Source organism: Choloepus didactylus, chromosome 1 (genome assembly GCF_015220235.1).
Source record: "Choloepus didactylus isolate mChoDid1 chromosome 1, mChoDid1.pri, whole genome shotgun sequence".
Taxonomy (NCBI): Eukaryota; Metazoa; Chordata; class Mammalia; order Pilosa; family Megalonychidae; genus Choloepus; species Choloepus didactylus.
The window spans coordinates 320512-345184 of NC_051307.1; the positions used below are offsets into that span (position 1 = coordinate 320512).

General features: G+C 44.3%; 2 protein-coding genes across 7 annotated transcripts in view; both read left to right on the forward strand.

The window, feature by feature from the left end:
* Nucleotides 1–14827, forward strand: part of PCNT (pericentrin) — a 179207-nt gene extending 164380 nt beyond the window's left edge. The window contains 7 exon segments of the mRNA XM_037829956.1: nt 7965–8084; nt 8790–9022; nt 10739–10815; nt 11958–12078; nt 13852–13963; nt 13965–13979; nt 14410–14827. Coding sequence (XP_037685884.1) covers nt 7965–8084; nt 8790–9022; nt 10739–10815; nt 11958–12078; nt 13852–13963; nt 13965–13979; nt 14410–14457 — 726 coding nt within the window. The 3' untranslated portion in view covers nt 14458–14827.
* Nucleotides 14828–16053: 1226 nt separating this feature from the next.
* The window catches only part of DIP2A (disco interacting protein 2 homolog A), a 123842-nt gene continuing 115222 nt past the window's right edge, over nt 16054–24673 (forward strand). For 4 of the 6 annotated variants that reach the window (XM_037829965.1, XM_037829986.1, XM_037829971.1 and 1 more), the window contains exons 1-2: nt 16055–16346; nt 24542–24613. In XM_037829965.1, the coding sequence (XP_037685893.1) occupies nt 16256–16346; nt 24542–24613 (163 nt within the window). In that variant the 5' untranslated portion in view covers nt 16055–16255. Of the gene's footprint in view, nt 16347–18850; nt 18999–24541; nt 24614–24673 lie in introns of all 6 variants that reach the window. The other 2 variants (XM_037829979.1, XM_037830004.1) reach the window with 2 other exon arrangements.

Consider the following 24673-nt stretch of genomic DNA (forward strand, 5'->3'; position numbering starts at 1 on the left):
TCATTGAGCTGGCTGCCTCTTCATTTTTTTTTTTTGACAAAGTCTTTTGAGGCGCAGAAGCTTCTGATTTTGAGGCGTTCCCATTTATCTATTTTTTCTTGTGTTGCTTGTGCTTTGGGTATAAGGTCTAAGAAGCTACCTCCTGTTACTAGGTCTTGAAGATGTTTCTCTATATTATTTTCTAAGAGTTTTATTGTGCTGTCTCTTTTATTGAGGTCTTTGATCCACTTTGAGTTAATTTTTGTTTAGGGTGTGAGGTAGGGGTCCTCTTTCATTCTTTTGGATATGGATATCTAGTTCTCTCAGCCCCATTTTTTGAAAAGACTGTTCTGTCTCAACTCAGTGGATTTGGGGGTCTTATCAAAAATCAGTCAGTCCTAGGTCTGGGGGTCTGTTTCTAAACTCTTGATTCGATTCCACTGATTGATATGTCTGTCTTTGTGCCAGTACTTTGTGCTGTCTTGACCATTATATTATGGCTTTGTAGTAGGCTTCAAAGTTAGGAAGTGTAAGTCCACCTATTTCGTTCTCCTTTTTTAGAATGCGGCCCCTTTCCCTTCCAAATAAATTTGAGAACTAGCTTTTCCAAGTCTGCAAACTAGGTTCTTGGAATTTTCATTGGAATTGCATTGAATCTGTAGAACAGTTTGGGTAGAATTGGCATCTTAACAACATGTAGCCTCCTATCTATGAGCATGGAATATCTTTCCACCTATTTAGGTCCTTTTTTATTTCTTTTAGTAAAGTTGTTTGAGCATGGATCTGAGGGTCTATTTCTGAATTCTCAATTGGATTCCATTGATCAATATGTCTGTCTTTATGCCAGTACCGTGCTGTTTTGATCACTGAAGCTTTACAGTAGGCTTCAAAGTCAGGAAATTTTAGTCTTCACACTTCATTCTTCTTTTTCAAGATGTTTTTGGCTATTTGGGGCCCCATACCCTTCCAAATAAATTTGATGATGGGCTTTTTCATTTCTGCAAAGTAAGCTATTAGAATTGATTGGTATAGCATTGAATCTGTAGATCAGTTTGGGTAGAATTGACAGCTAAATGACCTTTAGCCTTCCAGTCCATGAACACAGAACATCCTTTCATTTATTTAGGTCTTCTTTGATTTCTTTTAGCAATGTTTGCTAGTTTTCTGTGTACAGGTCCTTTACATCCTTGGTTAAGTTTATTCCTGGGTATTTGGTTCTTTTATTTGCAATTATAAATGGAATATTTTTCTTTATTTCCTCCTCCAGTAGCTCATTACTAGTGTGTAGAAACACTACTGATTTTTCCATGATGATCTTATATTCTGCTACTTTGCTGACCTTATTAGCTCTAGTAGCTTAGTCATAGTTTTTTCAGGACTCTCTAAATATAGGATCATGTCATCCGCAAATAGTGAAAGTTTTACATCCTCCTTTCCAATGTGGTTGCCTGTTATTTTCTTGCCTCATTGCTCTAGCTAGGTCTTTTGGCATAATGCTGAATGACAGTGGTGACAGTGGGCATCCTTGTCTCGTTCCTGATCTCAAAGGGAAGGCTTTCAGTTTTTCTCCATTGAGTTTGATGTTACCTGTTGGGTTTTTCATATGCCCTTCATCATGTTTAGCAAGTTTCCTTCAGTTCCTCCCTTTCAAAGTGTTTTTATCAAGAAAGGATGCTGGATTTTGTCAGATGCCTTTTCTTTGTCAACTGAGATGATCATGTGGTTTTTCCCCTTTCAATTTATTAATGTGTATAAATTCTTGTGTTGAACCTCCCTTGCATGCCTGGGATAAACCCCATTTGGTCATCTTGTATAAGTCTTTTCTTGTGGTGTTGGATTCAATTTGCAGGTATTCTGTTGAGGATTTTTGCATCTATGTTCATTAGCAGATTGTTCTGTAGCTTACTTTTCTTGCAGTTTCTTTATCAGGCTTTGGAGTTAGGGTGATGTTGGTTTCACAGAATGAATTAGGTAGTGTTCCTTCTTTAGTTTTTTTTGAAGAGTTTGAGCAGCACTGGTATTAATTTTTCTTGGAATGACTGGTAGAATTCACCTGTGAAGCCATCTGGTCCTGGGCTTTTCTTTGTTGGGAGGTTTTTGATGGACTGATTCAATCTCTTTATTGTGATTGGTCTATTGTGGTCTTCTATTTCTTCTTGAGTCAGTGTAGGTTGTTCGTGTGCTTCTAGGAAATTGTCCATTTCATTTATGTTGTCTAATTTGTTGGTGCGCAGCTGTTCATAGTATCCTCTTACAATCTTTTTTATTTCTGTGGTAATGATACCACACTCGTTTCTGATTTTATATGCATCTTATCTCTTTTTGTCTTTGTCAGTCTTAGCTAAGGGTTTGTCAATTTTATTGATCTTCTCAAAGAACCAACTTTTGGTTTGATTCTCTGTATTGTTTTTTTTTTTTTTTTCCTCAATTTCATTTATTTACTCCATGTTCTTTGTTATTGCTTTCCTTCTGCTTGCTTTGGGATTAGTTTGCTCTTTGTTCTCTGGTTTCTACAGCTGTTCAATTAGCCTTTGATTTTAGCTCTTTCTTCCTTTTTAATTTAGGCATTTAGGCTATATATTTCCCTCTTTGTACTGCCTCCCCTGCATCCCATAATTTTTTTTGATTGATTTTAATTTTAACCTTTTATTTCTACATAATTTCAGACTTACAGAAAAGTTGTAAATAATTCTCATATACCTCTCAGATTCATTTTATCACATTGGCTTTATCCTTTTTTTTCCCTGACTCTGATGCAGACATATTGATGCCCCTTCATCCCTAAATACTTCAATGTGTGTTTTCCTAAAAATAAAGACCTTCTTTCTCATTAACTGGTGAAATAATAACCACTCTGTCATAATAACCACTGTACAGTTATCAAAATCAAGAAGTTAACATTGTTAGGATGCCATTATCTAGTGGACATAACTTAGGCACATTTCCACATTTCACCAAGTATCCCAATAATACAGGAAAAGAAAATCCCAGATTACATATTCATTCAGCTGTCAAGTCCACTTCATCTTTAAGCTGGAACGGTTCCTCTCTTTCTTTGTCTTTCATTATGTTGATATTCTTCAAGGGTTCTGGCCAGCTGTTTTGTAGACCGTCCCTCAGTTTGAGTTGTCTCATGTTTCCTCATGGTTAGATTCAGGTTATACATTTTTTTTGCTGAATACCACCACCCCTGTGATGCTGACTTCCCTCTGCACCACGTCAGGGGCATATAATGCCAACTTGTCCAGTCACTGGTGATGTTAACGTTGATCATTTGGTTAAAGTGTTTTCTGTCAAGTTTCTCCACTGTAAAATTACTATATTTTTCCCTTATAACTGTTTTAGAAAGAGTTAAACTGCGACTATGTAAATTTTGTCACTCAAACTTTACCCATATGTTTTAGCGTCTACTTATGATTTTTGCATGATTCATTATGATAGTTGCCAAATGGTGATTTTCTAATTGTCATTCCTTATACATTTATTAATTGGTGTTTTAGTTTCCTGGCTGATAAAACAAATACAAAGTAGGGCGTTGGCTTAACAACAGGAATTTATTGGCTCATGGTTTTGACACTAGGAGAAATCCAGCATGGAGGCATCAGCAAAACAGTGTTTTCTCCTGAAGACTGTGGATTCCTGGGACTTGCTGCCAGTGACCCTTAGGTCCTTGGCTTTTCTGTCATGTGGCAATGCACACACGGTGGCGTCTGCTCCTTTCTCTTCTGGGTTCCGTTACTTCCAGGTTCTGGCTGCTCCCTGTGGGTTCTCTCTCTCTCTCTCTTTTTTATTAGAGAAGTTGTGGGTTTATAGAAAATTCATGAATAAAATAGAGTTCCCATTTACCACCCCATTATTACCAACATGCATTTGGTGTGGTATATTTGTCATAATTGATGAAAGCTCATTTTTATAATTGTACTACTAACTATAGTCCATGGTTTACCTTAAAGTTCACTGTGTTGTATAGTGCCATGGATTAAAAAATTTTTTTTATTCTAGTAACATACCACCTAAAATTTCCCCCTTTTCATTCAAGTATTTAATTCAGTGCTGTTAATTACATTCATGATGATGTGCTACCATCACCACCATCCATTACCAAAACTCTTCAGTCATCCCAAATAGAAACTATGTACAAGTTTCCCTACCCCCACCCCATCCCCTGGTAACCTGTGTTCTAAGTTTTGACACTATGAATTTGCTTATTCTAATATTTCATCTCAGTGACATTGGTGTGCAAATATATGTTTGAAGTCTGTTTAGTTTCCTAAGCTTCTTAAGCAAATACCATGAATTGGGTTGGGTAAGGCAAAGGGAATTTATTTGCTCACGGTTTTAAGGCTGGGAAAATGTCCAAATCAAGGCATCATCAAGGCGATGCTTTCTCCCCTAAGACTGTGGTGTTCTAGGGCTGGCTGCCAGTGATCCTTGGTTCCTGTAACATGGAAGGCTGTTCTCTTGCTTCTCATCTGGGTTTTGCTGATTTCAGCTGCTTGCTTTTGTGGCTCTCTCTGTCTGTCTGAAATTTATTCCACTTATAAAGGACTCCAGTAATAGGAATAAGACCCATCCTGATTGGGCTGGGCCACACCTTAACTGAAGTAGCTTCATCAGAAGGTCTACTTACAATGAGTTCACACTCACAGGAATGGATTAACTTTAAGAGCATATTTTTCTGGGGTATATACTGCTTCAAATCACCACAGAGTCCCTTTCAATTATTTGGGTATATACCTAGAAGTGGGATTGCCAGGTCATGTGGTAATTTTATGCTTAATTTTTTTGAGGAATTGCTAAACTGCCTTCCACAGTGGTTGCACCATTTTATATTCATACCAACAATGAATAGTGTCCCTGTTACTCTAGTATCCTCTCCAACACTTGTTATTTCCTGTTTGTTTTTAATAGTGGCCATTCTAGTGGGTGTGAAATAGTATCTCATTGTGGTTTCGATTTGCATATCCCTAATGGCTAATGATGTTGAGCATCTATTTATGTGCTTTTTTGCCATTTGTATATCTTCTTTGAAGAAATGTCTATTCAAATCCTTTGCCCATTTTTAAATTGGATTGTTTATCTTTTTGTTGTTGAGTTGTAGGATTTCATGATATATTCTGGATATTACATCCTTATCAGATATATGGTTTCCAAATATTTTCTCCCATTCTGTAGGCTGTCATTTTACTTTTATGATAACGTCCTTTGATGCACAGAGGATCTTAATTTTGTTGAAGTGCCATTAATCTATTTTTTCTTTTGTGCCTTCTGCTTTGGGTGTCATGTTTAAGAAACCGTTGCCTAACACAAGGTCCTGAAGATGCTTCTCTGTTTTCTTCTAGGAATTTTGTAGTTCTGGCTCTTATATTTAGGTCTTTGATACATTTTGAGTTGTTTTTGTATATGGCATTAGGTAGGGGCCCACTGTATTCTTTCACATGTGGAGATATAGATTTACTGTACCATTTGTTGAAGAGACTGTTCTTTCCCAATTGAGTGGTCTGTACCCCCTTATCAAAAATCAGTTGGCCATAAATGTGAGGGTTGTGTTCTGAACCCTCAATTTTATTCCATTGGTCTATATATCTGTCCTTGTGCCAGTACAATGCTGTATTGATTACTGTGGCTTTGTAGTAACTTTTAAGTCCAGTCTCTTTATTTGTGATTGGTTAGTTGAGGTCTGTTTCTTCTCGAGTTTGTGTAAGTTGTTCATGTGCTTCTAGGAAGTTGGCCATTTCATGTAAGTTGTCTAGTTTGTTGACATACAGTTGCTCATAATAACCTCTTATGATGTTTTTATTTCTTCAGGGCTGTGGTAATGCTCTCTTCCCAAATTTATTTGTAGCTTCTTTTTGTCTTTGTCCGTCTAAGGGTTTGTCTATTTTATTGATCGTCTCAAGAACCAACTTTTGTTTTTATTGATTCTTTTGGTTTTTTTATTTTCCATTTCATTTATTTTTGCCTAATATTTGTTATTTCTTTCCTTCTATTTGCTTTGGCATTAGTTTGCTGTTCTTTCACCAGTTTTCCCAGTTGTTCAGTTAGGAGGTTGTTGATTTTCGCTCTTTCTTCCTTCTTAATGTAGATATTTAGGGCTGTAAATTTCTCTCAGCACTGCTCTGGCTGCATACCACAGATTTTGATAAATTGTATTTTAATTTTAGTTTCTGATTTTTCTTAGAACTTCCTCTTCAAGTCATGAATTTCTTAATACAATATTTAATTTCCACACATTTGCGGATTTTCCAGATGTCCTTCTGCTACAGCTCAGTTCCTTTATTGTCAGAGAAGGTACCTTGAATCATTTCATTTCCTTTACATTTAGCAAGGCTTGTTATTGACCCAGGATTTGGTCTCTTGGTGAACGTTCTTTGTGCGCTTGAAAAGGAAGCATGTTCTGCTGCTGTTGTGTGGAGTGTTTCATTAGCTTGATTAGACCCATTGGTTTGTGGTGCTACTCAAATCTTCTCTGACCTTAGTGAATTTCTTCCTGCTTGTTCTGTCAGTTACTGACAGAGAGCAGCATTGATCTATAATTGTGGACTTGTCTGTTTCTGCTTCAGTTTGAGCCGGTTTTGTTTTATGTATTTTCAAGCCCTGTTGTAGGTAAAGTACGGGGACCTCTGTATCTTGACATTGGATCCTGATTTCTCTGCAGCTGGGTCCGACCACCAAGGCAACTCGTGTTCTTTGTTGGGAGCAACAAGAAGGCGCCACATTTGCATCCTCAAATGAGCTGCCCTCGGGGTTGACAAATGCCCATCTGCTGCTCTGGAACCCACACAAACCTGTGGGCATTCTTTGTCAAGGGCATCCTGCTGGGCCCATGTCCCTGGCAGAACATTTTTGCCTGTGTATGAGAGTTAACAAAGAAGCCAGCAAATAAATATTCTTAGTGAATAAATTGAAAGTGGGGTGAGAGTGACCTGGAGTTTTCCCTTTATTTCCAAAATGCCTCACATTCCTAGAGCGGCTCTTTGCAGCCAAGCTGCAGAAGCAGGAAAGGTGCAGCTCTTCCTTGTGCCTCCGCAGGTTGGTGCACATGGGGAGCACACCATGTGGCTCACTGGCCGTGGCGTCGTGGCAGCCCTGCTCTCAAAAACTCCCCCGTCCTCCTCTTACCCTTTCTCGTGGACGTGTGGGTTGTCATGACCAGGCTGCCGGCTGGAAGCCACTGGCCACACGCCCTGGCATGTTCCTTCTTCCATCACCCTGGGTGGGGCGGGTCAAGGACGCCTGCATTCGGAGCCAGCCCCGGGGTCTTAGTGGCACCTGTTGCCCCCGTCTCCATGGACGTGTCTTCCGTGCATTAATGTTGTTCTTGTTGGTGCTTTGAGTTCTTGTGCTTTCTTGGTAGTCGTCCTGGCCATGCTGTGCATGCTCAGTCCATGTCAGCTTGGCCTGAATGACTCTTGTGTGGGGCCCTTGCTGAGGTTTTCACGCAGCAAGAGTAGAATTAGATAGTTCCATCTGCCAGGGGTTGCATTTCTAGGACCAGAGAAAATGAGGGGGCTTCTTGGGTTTCAAACTTTGAATGCGGGGTTATTTCATAAATATTTGCAGTTTTGCTGTTGATAAGAAATGTACCTTCTATTCAATCATACTTAATTAAATGGCATGTAATAAGTCCTTCCTAAGTGTTTACATATCTGATTAATCATACCCAATAACTACTTGGAAGTGCAGCATGCACATGGGGTGGACACACCAGCTCTGGGGTGTGGAGTGATTGCGGCCTCTGCTGGCGACGTGCCTGGAGCCCAGGTCCTGGCATTTGGGAGACACACACCCCAACTTGGCATGCACACCCAGGTGCCCTCCCTGCTGTGATGGGCTCCATCCTTGAAGGGCCCAAGGGAACGTCGGTGGAAAAAACAAGGTGTTTATACATGACCTTCTCCCTGGGGTCCTGCTTCCTGCACTTTCTGTCACTTTTAAGTATTTTAAGAACAACTGCAGCTCACGCTGGCTGTGGCTTCTTCCAGAAGTCGGGCAGGTCTGCATGGAAGCAGGAGAGGATGGCTTTGCAGAGCTCAGCGAGACACACAGACCCAGGGCTGCTGGCACCAGCTGCAAGTGAGGAAGCAAGTGCCCACACCGTCAAGGTAAGACGTCCCTAGAGCAGCACGAGGCGTGCACCTCCCCTGCAGCTAGGGCGTTTTCATGGCTGTGAACTGTGCGTTTGCTAGGCCTGTTTGCTGACCTATCTGCCAAGTGGGTGCCTGTTTATGGTGAGAAGACACACTTGTTCTAGTGGTCAAGCCATTACAGTATGAGGGAACTGAATGACAATAAAATTCCATTTGAAATGTGGTCAAGTTGTATACAAATATTGTGTTCCAGTGCTTATGAGTGAAGGGTGAAATGTGTAATGCTTTGATTTGGCATAAAACAGTCTCTACTGTGATTCTCTAGTCAGTACTTCTGACGATGTAGCCATAGCCGTGGACCGTCTCAAGGGAGGAGAATGCAAATTGGGGTGTGGATGCTAAGTTCTGTATACATGACTCTGGGCTGGGACCCCCCAGTTTGAACCACACTTAGGTGATCAAGTTCAAGGTTACCTCACTGCTGGGCTCCTTAGGTGGTGCTGTGGAGGGTAGAGGAGTTGTGGGATCCCACAGTGTATCTGATAAACACATAAACACAGATGTGTCTTTGAACAGCAAGGCTGACTCTAGCTATAAACACTGGTCAAGCCTGGTTGCTAGGGAGATTTACTGAGGAAACAGCTACAGATTTGCTATATGAGAGTTTTCAGCAAGATGTCTTTGTTTCCTATGATTGTTTTACTTTTTTTTCCCTTTTAGATGGAAAAATTATACCTGCATTATTTGAGAGCAGAAAGCTTTAGAAAAGCCCTGATTTATCAAAAGAAGTATCTTTTACTGTTAATTGGTGGATTCCAGGATTCCGAGCAGGAAACGCTCTCAATGATTGCTCATTTGGGAGTATTTCCTTCCAAAGCAGATAAGAAAGTTACCGCATCTCGTCCCTTCACGAGGTTCAGAACCGCCGTCCGGGTGGTCATCGCGATACTGAGGTACGCGCCTGCCCACCGCCCTCCAGCTTGCCAGGCACCACCTCCCGTTTCATGCGTGGTGTGACATGTTGTCATGGTGTCTGGTCGGTTGTATTCTTTCAGATGCTACAAATGTATTCTCTTTTAAGGTAAACGGTATTTGAGACCTTAAAGGAATAAGGTGACACTTAAGAAATTGTGCTGTGCAGATCTGTTGGTTCTTACTAAAGATTGAGGATGCTGTTTTATTATAAACGAACATCCTGTCCTTTCACGGGTGCCATGCCCAGATTCTTTCTGATAACAAGCACATCTGGTGAAGTTCAAACTGTATTTCACTTTGTAAGTTTCAATTTCCTATGCTTTAGTCAAATGCATATCACCTAAGAGGGGCTCAGTGCCTAAGTAGAAGCGAGTGGGCAGCTATTCCACAGCCTTTAGTCTGGACGGTGGCGTGAGCCACTCTCTGAGGAACTGGTGCGGGAGCCTGGGCTGCGGGGGCTCCTGCCCTCACCCTCCCTGCCAGCTGCACGTGTCGCACCCCACCACACCGCGCCCTTTGCGGTTTGCTCACGCCGCTGGAATGCAAAATTCCAGAAATGGACTGGCTTTCACGATGGGGGTTTATTACTTCACAGATTTACAGTTCTAACAGTAACTTAGCATTTCCAAGCATCTGGGTCTGTCAGCTCTGAGCTCTCTCTCCCTGGGCTCTCTTAAGGACTCCAGGAAACTAATGAAGACCCACCTTGACTGGGTGCGGTCACATCTCCATGGAAACAACCTAATCAAAAGGTTCCCCCTACAGTTGGGTGAGTCACATTTCCACGGAGACAACCTAATCAAAAGATCCCACTCACAACAGGTCTGCCTCCACAAAAGTGGATTAAAAGAACATTGTCTTTTATGGGGTACATAACAGATTCAAACCAGCACAGCATCATTTACTCTCCTAAGCCATTATTTTCATAGGGCATCAAATATGGAGCCAGGTATTTGGTTCCCCGGTGTTACTGGAAATTTCAATTTTGAAATTAAAACAATGAAAATCCATTTCATTTTTAGCAGCTTTGTCTGTTCCCTTATGCCCTTGTAGACACACTCTGGCATTTGTCTGAACAGGAGAGATAGAGCCTGCCTGGTCCCTTGTTTTCTCCCCAGAAAGTATTGCAAAGAGCTGCCTGGAAGCCTGTTACATTTACGGATTGAGCTCAGGTCCTGGGCCAAGTGCTGGGCAGACACAGCCTGTCCACTGGGCCTGCCTGCCTGGGAGAGGAGCAGCCCACTGGCTGCTGTGCTCTCGGCCTTCCGCAGTCCCCTGGGGCTGTGTCCTCTCCCCACGGTAGGGTCCTGGCTGTATCACCACCCGTCTGCCCACCCACTCGCCATCCCTGTGTTGCAGAGCGGTGGTCTGATAGAACTGAACTGACCAGTGGGACCGCTGTTTGATTGGTGCTGCGTGCTGGTGGCCGGCAGGGGCTGGGGGCTGGTGGCGCGTGCACAGATGTGACCGCACGCGTGCCTGCGGACTGCCTGGTGCACAGTGGACGCTGAGGCGCATCAGGACTTCTGGGCTCTGAATCCGACCCACTTTGAGGGTCGGGGGCGTTTCCATCCCTGGGGGCCGCGTCGGTGGGACTGGATGGGGAGCCAGTCTGAGGGTTGTCGTCGTTCCTTTCCATCCTGTCTTGCTTTACTTTTAAAATGTGCTTTCTTTGGCTCTTTTGTTTCTTTCAGATTACGTTTTTTGGTTAAGAAATGGCAAGAAGTAGACCGCAAAGGGACTGCCACGCGGGGCACAATGCTCTGCCCAGGTAGGGCCTCGGTCAGCATCTGTCTTCATCCGTCCCCTTGTTGACTACAGCCTTTCCTATGATGGTGCCAGTGGGTGGAAAAAGGCAGGATAAGAAAATCCGTAAATTCAGTCAGTGCTGTTGCCAGAGGAAAAGTGGTTTTTATATTGTGCATAAGACCATGGTGTATACAGGTCATGTTAATGAGTAAAAGTGTTCAGATGAGCTTACCAGCGATTGAAAAATGTTAAATATGTTGGCTTTCATCAAGTGAAGTTGTACTTCGTACTTCCGCATCTTTCTTTTTAGAGCTTCGTTGCTCAGTTTTGTCTCAGTCAAATCTTACCTACACTATAAAGTTCTCAGGCTCCCAAGTGGACACGGTGTGGGGTCCTGGACCTTGGGCCAGCAGGAGAGCTGGGGAGGCAGCTGCCCACTGGCTGCAGATGCACTTGGGGGCGTGACCAATGCTCGCCCACAGCCCGAAGTGGGTGGGCAGATCCAACGGGGGCTGAGGGTGCAGGGCCACCTGTTTGAGCCTCTCTGCCATGAAGCAGGTGATGCTTGTTCAGGAATGAGCTGACAGGAAGGCAGGTGCTGTGCTGGGCCGTTGCCACTCAGCAGGAACGGTGCAGCTGCCCGCTGGCCCCCAGAGACAGTCGCCTCGGGAAGAACGTGCCAACGGGGAGCCCCCAAGCCACTGCCGCTGCCCTGGGGGCCAGGCTTTCTGGCAGTGTCCTGTCAGTTTGGGTTTTCACATTTTATTAGTCATTTCAGCAATGTCTGCACCTCCCTCCCAGGCCCACACTTGGGAGTCTCCGGGGTCTCCAGGGTTTCCGGCTGCCTCCTGAGCCCACGCTCAGAGCTGCGTAGAGATAGACTCTGGGCCTGTCCTGCTCCGTCTCGGGCACCGAGTGCTTCCCACATAGAGTCAGGGTCAGGGCCAGCCTCAAGGAGTACAAAACGGCGGTCACAACTTGGGGCTTCTGCCAACACTCTTTTATGTATAATTTTTATAATCTGGGTGCTTAAAGATGTTTTGAAATTGCCATGCAGACTCTTAAAAGACTTAACAACTTTAAATTGTGACATATGGGTGTTCTTATTAAAATGGATTCGTTTCTTCTCCTGATTCCTTTACTGCTAAATAACTCTGTGGGAAGGAGCACCAGGGCCAAGACAGCAGCGCTCTCCGCTCAAGACAAGAGAGTCCCCTCCGACCCGGGACGCTGCTGCCTGCAGCCCCAGGCCCACGGCCTCTGCCTCACCATGCAGGAGGGAAAGGTCAGTCGTGGGTGCTGTCGGGCTGGTACGTCACTCTAGGAGCTAGCCGGGAGGACTGTCTGTGGGCAGATGTGGACAGGTGGCCCGGCCTGCCTCCTGTGGCCCTGGGTGGGGCTGCAGGCTCATGAGTCCCCCAGAAAGAAGAGAGGACTCTGGGAAACAAGGGCCCCCGGGCACATTCAGGGCCCTGCTTGGCTTACGTCATCTGTTTCTGTGGAATTTTTCACATGCACATGTGTATCTTCATATCAACATTTCAGCAGGTAATTGAAGCATTACAGTGACAATGTTTTTTGTAAAAAAATGTTTTTCAATTAAAAAACAATAATTGGACTTGTGATTATTTCGCATTGTAGAATGTAATTTTGTTTAAACATGACCCTCAAGGTTTCCCTGATGCCTGCGAGGTTTGTAAGCAGTGAGTGTGTGGAACCACCTCAGGCTGAGGCCTCCGTCTGGGCTGTATGCCACCAGAAAAAAAACCAGAATTGGGGTCATCACCGTTCATACCTCACTTCCCTGTACCTCCACATTTCTGCTCCAGCTGTGATTTCCATTTGTTTTCCCAGGTCAAATAACACATCTTATTTGAATGCTAGAATGAGTAAACTAGATTGAGTCATTTACATTTTTTAACTTGGTAACTGGAAGACACCTTCCAGGAGCAAGGCTTCTACTTATCTGTCCATGTACACATTAAGAGGTGTGTCTGTGTGTTGTTTTATTTTCCTTTGTGCTCTCCAAGGGTTATAAATACAAGCATGCAGTACTGTTAACAGAGAAGGCAAACTGTTCAAAGATGTCATGAAAGTAGTAGTGGGTGTGATGCTGCCATTTGCCTTTCACCCAGTGTCTGCTGTGCTGCTGGCCATGTCTCGGTTTGAGCTGTGTTCACGACTTCTGCGTGTAATGGTCCGCACAGGGGAGACACTCACGTGCTAGCAGTGTCCTTATGGCACATAGCAGCTCAGGCTACTGATTTGACAATGGCAGAACCTGTGTTCATCTTTGAGGGTGCTACTCTTTCTGGCTCACTGTACGTCTGACTTTTGATGACCCCTGCTAGTGACCTCCCACCTGCACGTGAATTGCCTCAGAGAGGATTCTGGAAGTGCTGGCCCTGGCCAGGCCCAGAGCAAGTCCCTGATTGGCCTGGAAGCCCGCACCTGCTGGGAAGCACAGGGATGTGTGTCTGGAGCTGAGGTGTCCCCATGGCTTGGTTTGGTAATATTTATTGAAAGAACAAATGATGGCTGAAGGCCTCTGTGGGTAGACTGTGCAAGGATAAAACATGGTCCCTACCTGGAAGAGATTCAGAAGCCTGTCAGGTAGCAGGTGCTCACTAGGCCCAGTGGAAGACGAGATGGAGGGCAGCGGCAGCAGGAACTGGACGGTAGTGGGCTTTTCCCGAAGCGAGAGACCGTTTGGGAAGGTCACAGAGAGGCTCTGGGTGGCTGCCCCACCTTTTAGAGGAGAGTAGGGCCTCTGAGGTGCCCTGGTGAATAACCCAGTTTGGATATTAGACACGTAAAGATGTAGTGAGTAAAATAATATGTCATCTTTACTCATTTTAAACTCTCATACGTAAGTTGCACAGGAGTTGCTTTTTAAAGCACTCTGGACTACTTGTTTTAAAAGGCTTTACAAGATTTTTCTTCTGAGGTCGAGAGGGTGTGAAGGAGGGAACCCCAGCACCACTCCTTGCCTGCACACTTCCTCAGCTCACTTGCCAGCCTCTCTCTCAACTCTCGTTTGTCTGTTTGTTGTCTGAAGATCTAATCCATCCCCAAATTCAAGATCAGAAAGGTCCCTGACTGCTTCTCAAGATCCAGAACACTCCTTAACAGAATATATTCACCATTTGGAAATGATCCAGCACAGACTAGGGGGGATACCACCAGGTAATAAAAATCCTTCTCTAACCATTTTTAAAAATTAAACTGTACTCTAGAAATGTAAAATCATGTAGAAAGGACTTCTATTATTTAACTATTAGTTTTAATCCTGATAGTCAACTGTTAATTTTACTAGAAGAAAGATCATAACAAAGACACCTTCAGAAATACGTACATAAATATACTAGTCTCGAATAGGATAGTTGATTTTTCATGACTTCATCACTACCTGGGTCTCTGTACTCTTATACAGATACCTGAGGATATGACGAGTCCAGTGTTCCTTAACCTTCATGATATGATTCAATAGCTGTTTTAATTGTAATTCATGTTTTGCCAAAATTATGTGGTGCAGTATTCAGAAATAGTGAAATTCTTTTTAAAAGATGTGCGAAGCTTTCTAATAAATTGCTGTGTGATTTTTATTTATACTTAGATTCCACTTCAAAAAAATCCAGCCACCAGAAGATTAAACAATGAATAAAATCCTTGTGGATCTTACCTGTGACAATTCTATTTGAGGAAGATTTGTTTTTTCTCTTTTCCCAAAGAAAGCCCACGGTGTGGCCTGGGACCCTCACATGTTCCTGCCTTCGAGTGCCATTAATTGTTCTCATCTTCATCCATTGCTACAAAACCAGATGGAGTGTTTTTGCTGCAATTTCAGTGTGTTTTAGTCCCTTTCCTTCAGGAGGACAGGCCGTGTGCATGAGCAGAATCACTGCAGGCCTGCCTCCACGAAGGATAAGCTGAGGACGGCTACCTTTTGTTTATTTTCCTAGTGTACAGGTGGAAACTGTTTGAAAAACAAAACACAAAAAGGGGAATAAAATTATAGTTGTTTTGTTTGTGAACGGCCCTTGTCTTGTTTTCAGTTTTATCCAGTTTGCTTTTATTCATTATGCAAGCTACTTGCAGGTGGAGACCCTGGTGAGCTCCTGCCCACACTTCACCAGCTCATCTCCTGACCTTCACGGGGAATACAGTCATCGGGCAGGTAATCTCGCAGCACAGAGTATTTAAATTTCAGAACGCCCGTAACCCCAAGCCTTTTAATCCTTTCTTCCACTGGATCACAGCGTTTTCCACGTGCTGTTCTTTATACATCTGCAAATTCCTTGATAACTCCTTCCTTGAGAGGATCGGACCTTAATTCCTACCCCCTTGAAACGGGCACCATGTGGTGACTCGTTTTTACCGACTAGGAGTTGGCAAAAGCGAGGCCTGGTTCCGTGTCTTGGAACGGCCCCTGGGACCCGCCAGGCGGGTGCTCTGGCTGACCCCAACCTCGGCTCCAGTGAGGCCTGGATGCCCTGACCCCACCGAGTCCTGGCATCTGCTGGGCAGCTCTAGTCACACCCGGCTCCAGGACCCGCCCCTCGGTCCAGTCCTGCATCCCGAGTCCCCCGGCTGGGTCTCGCGGGTCCCCGGCCGCGTTTCCAGCCTCATCAGTTCAGACGGCGCCCACGCAGCCACCGCGACCCACGCGCAACCGCGGCCCCGACATCCCCACCGGGCCCCAAACGTGGCGCAGCAAACCCCTCTCGGCCGGCGGCTTCCCCGTCTCTGGGGCGCCCACCCGGGACGTTAGTCTTGCGCCTGCCTTTCTCGAGAGCGTCGGGGCTGGTGCCCTCCTCACAGCCGCTCTTCTGCGCGTCTCAAGGGACCCGCCCGTTCCGCAGCCAGATCGCCGCTCGGCGCCGCGGCCACACCAAGCTGCAGCACGACGCTTTCGGCAGATGACGCCGTCGGCGCCCGGCGCGGGGCCTGCCTTCGTGACCGGGACGGCGCCTTCCGGCAGCAACGCCGCGCTTTCCTCCGGGGCACGGAGGCTCCGAAAAGCAAACGGGCTAATTGGCGCCAGGCGGTCAGCCATACGGCCTCCGGGGTCGCGGACGCGCCGCAGCACGCACGCTGCCACGCCCCCGCGCAGAGCGTGACGGGAGGAACGCGACTCCCCCCACCCATCGCCCAATGGGAGTCCAAGGCGACCTCGACGCGTCCTCTGGGCCAATGGAGCGAGCCTTCGGCGTTGCTGGGCGGGGCCGGGCGTTCCTCTCCGCGGCTGCCTATCCGCCCGCGCACGCGCAGCTCCGCCTACGACCGGCCGGGCGGGCCCAGGCGCGAGGGGCGGCGGTGCTGGGAGGGCTGTCCCAGCTGCTGCCCCTGCGCCTGCGGAGCGGTCCGGGCCTCGCCCTGCCCGCCGTCCCCCTTCCGCGCCCGGCGGGCGGCTGAGGGCTCTCGGCTGAGGGGAGCGACGTCGCCACCCCGCCTGGAGCGCCATGGCTGACCGCGGGTGCCCGCTGGAGGCGGTGCCGCTGCCCGCCGAGGTGCGCGAGAGCCTGGCCGAGCTGGAGCTGGAGCTGTCGGAAGGTGAGGGCGGCGGCCGGGAGCCCCTTCCGCTGCGGGGACCCCGCCGGCCCGTCACCACAGGATCCCCGCTCCTGCGGGGCCTCCGCCGGCCCCTGACCCGGACTCCGGCCGCCCCGGCCCCTCACACCAGGCCCCCTTCCCCTGCGGAAGTCCCGCCGGCCCCTCGCCCGGGCCCCGCCCTCACACCCGGCACCCCACCGTGGCGCTTCCCGCGGGGTGCAGCGGAGGGGGCGCTGCGGGGGACGCTGCCGCGTTGCTGCCCTTTGCCCTGTGCCCTTTGCCCGGGCGGCGGGGCTGCAGGGGCGCGGGGCTGCGCGCGAACGACCCTTCTGGCGAGGCTGCTGTCCGCGCGGTGGGCTCAGCCCGGGAGCCCCGGCCCCGGCCCGCGGGCGAGGTCTGGGCCCGGCCGTGAGCTCCCGCCTCGGGTTTATGAGGCTGGAACACCTTAACGCCTGCAAAGCACCCGACAGTGCGGTTGCTGGCAGCTTCCCTTATGATATTTTTACTTTTTGAAATTCTGTCTGGTAAATGGTGGTTTAAGTGAGAGGGAGTAACTGGCTTCCGAGGCCAGTGGCGGCCACTCCCCGCGCTGGGTGTCACATCCCCGGTCTGCGTCCCGGGTGTCGGCTCCCACCGCCGAGGAAGCTGGCACCGGGTCCTAGGGAGATTTGCAGCCCTTGACGAAGAGCACCTAAACATTTCTTAACTCTGTTTTTGAAATCTAAGTGCATTTCCGTTTTTAGAACTCCTGTTTTCGTAGTTTAGTATTCTTAAGTTTCCGAGTGGTGCGTTTAGCTGGTGATGGGGTGGTGAATCTCCAAAGAGCCATCTAATAAATAGGCCTCACGGCAGCCGTGGAGGTAGATGCTGCTTTGTTTTACACATAATGAAACATCTAATAGCAATTGTTTTTAATTTAACACTCAAGTTTTTTAAAATTCTATGATACTGTACCATTTTTTCTAATGGCGGTGCTGTAAGAAACAGGGTGGATTTGAGAACTCTGGTGATTGGGTGCTTTGGGAAGTCTGAAGAATTTAAATTAGGAATGGTTCTGACAAGAACCACTGTGCTAGATTTGTTATGGCTCATCATCCGAAGAAAGTCACATAGATGCACCTGAGATTTTACACATTTCAGATGTTTTTGCAGATGGCTCTTAATTTCTCTCCAGTGAAATTGCTCTCTTCATTTTCTGAGTTCATTATTGTGGCTGTAGGTGTGTTTGCTAGGAGTTGATGGTTAAATAAGGTTGGATCCTTTCCCCAAAGAACTTTCATAATTTGAATGACAGAACAAACATAGAGACAAGTACTGCAATAAAAAAGCTGTGTCCTGTACTGTTGTTGTCTTGGATAAACATAAGGGATGTATAGGTAAGGAAGAGGGATAAGACTATAATGTGGAGACAAGCCTGCAAAAAGTTGCCTAAGCTCAGGAAGGGAGTGGACAGGTGTTAAGGGGAAGAGATGACAGTGCCGCTGGGGCCAAGGCGGCCGGAGCCCTGGCTTCTGTCCAGGCTCCCGGACTAGCTGGACATCTTCCTTTCAGCCAGGAAAGGTCCGCGATTGCTCGGGCATAGTCCAGGGCACTTGTGCAGCATCGAGTGTGGCTTCTGCAGTTTGCCTTTTGACTGCTGTTGGCATGGGCCATCCGCTAGCACTCGGGGCTGCTTAGCATCAGGGACCCTGTCTCAGGTGGGTGTTCAGTGTCTTCACACAGCAGTTGGCATCTGGCAGGTGTATGTGGATCTCCCCTGAATTTGCATTGCTGAAAACAGATGTGAACACCGGTCTTATTAACATCACAGGGTTCTCGTGAAATTAGATCATGTATGTGGATGTGCCTTGAAATTGGTAAAGGTGTTTTATTTATCTAATTAAAGGGTTAGATATTACTGTTGAACCATGGTTCTAAGGCAACTGAAGCTAGTGTTTCATCATCATTAATTTTATATTTTAATCAAGTAGCGATAATGGAAAGTGGGACTCTGTCCTGTGGATCTCACCCCTCTACCGCCATATCAGGAGGGGGATAAATTTCTAATTCAGAATAATGTAATGTCAAAATAGTTGCCTTCACAACTCTCACACTTGTCTGAGAGAGAAATTTTGTCACTGCTCTAGGCAGGTTAAGGGAGGAAGAAACTTAACACAGGCGAGATTTTGACTACATGGACACTGGTAGTGAGTGATACCTGAATAACCTGGAAAAAACTGCATTCCTGCTTGCCTTCCTCACAGGCTGTCCACGAGCAGTGACTAGTTGGAAGTGTGCCCCTGCCTTTATTTGTAATGCACACGTGACCTTGTTCTCCATCTTCTCGAGTCCCACCCTGATCCTTTGTGATTAGTGTTGGTCTTCGGAAGATTCTGGTCTTAGGATGCACTGGTTTCTTCACACAGGGCAGGTTTGCCGATTTTCTGGAGTACGAAGAGGGAAACAAGGCACCGCTGTGGTCTCATGCCCTGATTTTTCTAGCTGTTTCACCCTTCTTGATTTAGGGGTGTCCTTCAGATTGAGAGGATGAAGGGTGGAGCTGCACGAGATTCCACTCTTCTTAGATCGCCCTTTCCATGAACGCACACAGAATTCACACGTGTGGCTCCTGAAAGCACATCAGAATGCCTGTGGATGAAAGTGAGATTACAGGTATAACCTTGATTTTTTTAAAAGGAATTAATTCCTAAACACTCGCGTTTAACTTATTATAACAGTTATCTTTGACATACCTTACAGGTGATTTTGGCACACCTGTGCAGAACGTTATCTTGGGGCTGTTGCTGCTGAACTACTTTAAAAACATGGGTGGCGGCATAGGTTTTTTCCTTTGTTTTGGTGGCCTGCTGTGGGTTAGTAAGGAAATTCCTACACAGTAGGCTCCTTTTGTCCCACTCCTATTTTTTTATTCTGGTTAGTAGGCCTGTTCCCTAATTTAGTCTATTTCTTGTTTTCTGCATTTTGATAATGCAGGCCCCAACCTGGATGGAGGCAGATGATAAGAAGGAAAAGCTCAATTTGCGGGAACGGAGGAAGGGGCTTTCAAAAGCTTCATGTCAATAATAAACATTTGTTGTGCTCTCTGAATTTTTTGTATAAAACTTGTGTCCAAATTGTGTTCACCTGTCAAAGCCCAGCCTCTGCGCCCCTGACCACTTCTGATGTCACTAATTGCTCAGAACTCTCACTGCACTTCTTCTCTTGGAGTTCTCACTGCTTTCATGGTTTTGCATTTGTTGTCTGTCTGTCTGTCTGTCTGTGTCTGTATCTGTTCACTTGTGCGGTAATGGCTGAATGTGGCTGGATGCTGGGTAATGTTCTGGCCTTCAAAGGTCTTTGTTGACTGTAAGGCCTTGCACCATGTTTTATTGACAGAGTAAGGCCTGTGTGTCTGGCAGAGAAGCGAAGTGCTCGGGGGGAATGTAGGGGAGTGAGTCTCCCTCCACCCCTGGTCCCCATTTCCTGTTCCTTCCAAGAACATCTGTGCCAGCGATTCCCAAAGTGTGGTTCACGGATCCCTGGGTGTCCCTGAGACCCTTTCTGGGAACCTGTGAGGGCAAGACTACTTCATGATAATACGAAGATGTATTTGTATTTTCACTTGCTGACGTTTGCACTGATGGTGCAGAAGACGGGTGAGGAAAACTCTTGGCACCTTAGCATGGGTTAAGGCTGGGACGCCAAGTCATACTAAGATACGTGTTCTCCACCACTTTGCATTCACAGTAAAATAAAAGTAACTAATGCTGCTTTCACGTAAGAATGTCCTTAACAAAACTAAACGTTTTCTAAAATTGCGACCCTTGAGTCCCTGTCCTTTTAATGTGTGATGAGACCGGAAGTGTGCATAAAGCACTGCTGGGTGATGAGGGGATGAGGTCCAGGGTCTCGAGGAAAGCACCTGTGGTTATTTGAGTAGCTAGGTGAACTAGCTGGGTTTTTTTTTTTTTTTTTTTTTTGGCACATGATTTTCACTGGAAAGAATGTATGGCAGACAAGCTACAGATGTTCAGGCCTGGGGATTTGACAGGTATTTTCTTGAAAATGAATGAAGGATAATACCTGAGAATTTATGCGCAATGGTAATATTCAAGCTTTTAAGCAAATAGTAACGTTTTGAAAAACGAACCTGCTTCTGTGAGCTTGATAGCTTTCCAGTACTTAAGACTCTTCTGATGAGATCATTGGCAATATTAATGAATATGAGTTTTTGATGTTTTATAATGAAATGTGTTAATGTTTGGAAGATCTGCATGACTCTAAACCAGTATTTTCCAAATGACCAATATACTATGTAACAAAATTTGTGCATGGATAAAAGATCCATTCAAAAATAAACCAGTGGATTTTGGTGTAACGGTACAAAAAGCTCATTGATACGGTGTCAGATTCCATATTGCAGTTATTCTTTAAGAAACTCTCTCTTACCTGGATTTGGTGTGGAGCAAAGGCTGTCCTCAGTGATGTGGGAAGGCTCATGAGAACCCTCCCTGTTCCAGCCACAGGGCTGCGTGAGGCCGGAGACTTCAGCCAAAACCTCCCAGTGCACCTGGCTGAATGCAGAAGCAGATAGGAGAATCGAGTCTTCCATTAAGCCAGACATTAAAGAGATTTGCAGAAATGTAAAACAGTATGTCTCCTCACTAAATGGTTTATTTCTGGAAACTATATTTTATATAAAAATATTATTTATCTTAACCTCTAGTAGGTTTATTATAAAAATTTAAAGTGAAATAAATATTTTAAAAATTTCATAATTTTAGGATATAATAGGGTGAATATTGATAAATAAAACCCACATAAACAAAAGCTCTTTAAGCTCCTCAGTAATTTGTAAGAGTCTAAACGGTTCCTGAGCCCCAAACATTTCAGAACTACTGATACAAGCGATTTTAACGGAACTTTTAATGATATGTCTCTATGTATTTCTCTATACTTATTGTGACATTTTTTTGCTGTTACCTGGTATAAAGGTTTTTGTTCCTGTATATATATATGAACAATTAGATGTTTCAATTTATAAAACAATGTTTTAAAGTCCTTAAAAATTATACTTACTGACTGATATCCTTGCTTGCCTGTCCTTCCTTAGCAAAATCTGTTACTAAGAGACTCCCATGCCCTTAGGTGATTAAGGTGTTAGTGTTCATGATTTAGGGTTACTCCCTTTTCATAATTAATCATCCTAGTGCAATTATTTCTTTACAAAATTTTGATTTATGTTTTTTTAAAGAATATTAATACTGTCATTTCAATTTTAATGTCCTGAAAGGGTGCACATACTGTTCATTGCCAGCTCTTTTGTGCCTTTTGAATTCCTACCCTCGTTTTAAGACTGAAGTTTAAACTTTATTTTCTCTTTGGAACCCAGCCTTCCTGCTAAGACACCCACTCTGCAGACTTGGATACCTGCTGCTCTGTGTCCCTTTGGCCCTCATGTCCCTCCTGGATTTGTTACAGTATCGTAATTGTTTGCCTGTCTTTTCTCTCACTTCACTGGGAATACTTCAAGAGGAAGTGTTTTGTGTTTGTTTGTTTGTTTGTTTTTCAATTTTTTAAAAATTTTATTTACTAATTTTTTTGGTTAGAGAAGTTGTAGCTTTACAAAATATGGAGTTCCTGTATACCACCCTATTAGTAACACCTTGCATTAGTTACATTTATTATAATTCATCAAAGAACATTTTTATAATTGTACTATTAACTATAGTCCATTGTTTACAACAGGGTTCACTGTGTTGTACAGTCCTATGTTGGATTAATTTTTATTCTAGTAGCGTGTATGTATATATATGACCTAAAGTTATTCACAAATATAAATCAGTGCTGTTAATTACATTCACAATGTTGTAGTCTACTTATTTCACGTCAGTGAGATCATACATTATTCATCCTTCTATGTCTGCCTTATTTCACTCAACATGATGCCTTCAAGGTTCATCCATGTTGTCTCATGAATAAGAACTTCATTCCTTTTTAATGCTGAATGAATAATATTGCATTGTATGCATGTGCCACATTTTGTTTATCCATTCATTGGCTGATGGACCCTTGGGTTGCTTCATCTTTTGGCAATTGTGAATAATGCTGCCATGAACATTGATGTGCAAATATCTGTTCAAGTCCTGCTTTCAGTTCTTTTCAGTATATAAGAGTAGTGGGATTGTTGGGTCATATGGTAATTTTACACTTAACTTTCTGAGGGACCACCAGATTGTTTTCCACAGAGGCTGTACCAGTTTAAATTCCCATAAATAACGAACAAGTGTTCCTATTTCTCCACATTGTCTCCAACATTTGCAGTTTCCTGTTTGTTTGTTTTTTAATAGTAGACATTCTTGTGGATGTGAAATGGTATCTCATTGTGGTTTTGATTTCCCAAATAGCTAATGATGTTGAGCATTTTTTCATGTACTTTTTATTTTTAGCCCTTTGTATATCTTCTTTGGAGAAATGTCTATTCAAGTCTTTTACCCATTTTAAAAATTGGATTGTTTGTCTTTTTATTGATGAGTTGTAGGTTCTTTTATACATCCTGGATATTAAACCCTTATCGGGTATGTGTTTTCGAAATGTTTTCTCCCACTGCGTAGGCTGCCTTTTCACCTTTTTGACAGTGTCCTTTTATGCACAAAAGTATTTAGTTTGGGGGAGGTCCCATTTATATCTATTTTTTCTTTCTTTGTGCTTTGGATGTCAAGTCTAAGAAACCACCGCCTATCAGATCTTGAAGCTGCTTCCCTACATTTTCTTCTAGGAGCTTTATGGTCTTGTCTCTTATGTTTAGGTCTTTGATCCATTCTGAGTTAATTTTTGTATAGGGTGTGAAATAGGGATCCTCTTTCATTCTTTTGGATATGGATATGCAGTTCTCCCAGCACCATTTATTGAAGAGATTGTTATGTCCCAGTTGAGTGGACCTGGGAGCCTTGTCAAAAATTGATTGACCATAGATCTGAGGGTCTGTTTCAGAATTCTCACTTGGATTCCATTAATCAATATATCTGTCTTTAAGTCAATACCATGCTGTTTTGACCACTGTAACTTTGTAATATGCTTTAAAGTCAGACAGTATGAGTCTCCCAGCGCCATTCTTCTTTTTCAAGATGTTTTTGGCTATTTGGTGCCCCTTATCCCTCCAAATAAATTCCAAAGTAGGCCATAGGAATTTTGATTGGGATTACATTGAATCTATAAATCAGTTTGGGTAGAATTGCCATCTTAATGATATTTAATCTTCTAATCCATGAACACGGAACGTCCTTTCATTTATTTAGGTCATCTTTGATTTCTTTTAGCAATATTTTGTAGTTTTCCATGTACAAGGTCTTGGTTAAGTTTATTCCTAGATATTTGATTCTTTTTGTTGCTATTGTAAATTGAATTTTTTTCTTGATTTCCTCCTCTGATTGTTCATTGCTAGTGTATAGAAACACAGCCAATTTTTGTTTGTTGATAACACCGTTTTGCTGAACTCGTTTAGTAGCTCTAATAGCTTTGTTGTAGATTTTTCGGTACTTTCTATATATATAGGATCATGTCATCTGCAAATAGTGAAAGTTTTACTTTTTCCTTTTTCCTTTTCCATTCGGATGCCTTTTATTTCTTTTTCTTGCCTAATTGCTTCAGCTAGAACTTCTAACACGAGGTTGAATAGGAGTGGTGACAGTGGGCAATCCTTGTCTTGTTCTCTATCTTAGAGGGAAACCTTTCAGTTTCTCACCATTGAATACAGTGTTAGCTGTGGGTTTTTCATCTATTCCCTTTATCATATTGAGGAAGTTTCCTTCTATTCCCATCTTTTGAAGTGTTTTTATTAAGAAGGGGTGCTGGATTTGTCATGCTTTTCGTCAATCTAGATGATTATGTAGATTTTCCTGTTTGATTTGTTAATGTGGTCTCATAATGAATACAAGAAACTACCATTATCGGCACGTATGCCGCCAAACAAAATATTAATCTTTACTGATTATATTCACCCTTTGTGTCACATCCACAGTCTCTAGCCTGCCTGGTTTTCTTTGTGGGGTTCTGTCTTCACATTTCACGGTTGTCCAGCATGGAAGCCTGTCCGCCGCCTGCCCCTCTTCTTATGTCCCCTCCTCAAGAACATGGTGTTCTGGGGTCCATACAGGTTCATATCATCACAGTAACTTCAGAGGAAATGTAATTCTCTTTTTCCATTATTATTGTAGGTGATATCACTCAAAAAGGATATGAAAAGAAAAGGGCAAAGCTGCTTGCACGTTACATACCACTTATTCAAGGTAAGGCCAGCACCATGGTACTTTCTCACACTCATGTTATCTTATATAACTTGATTAAAG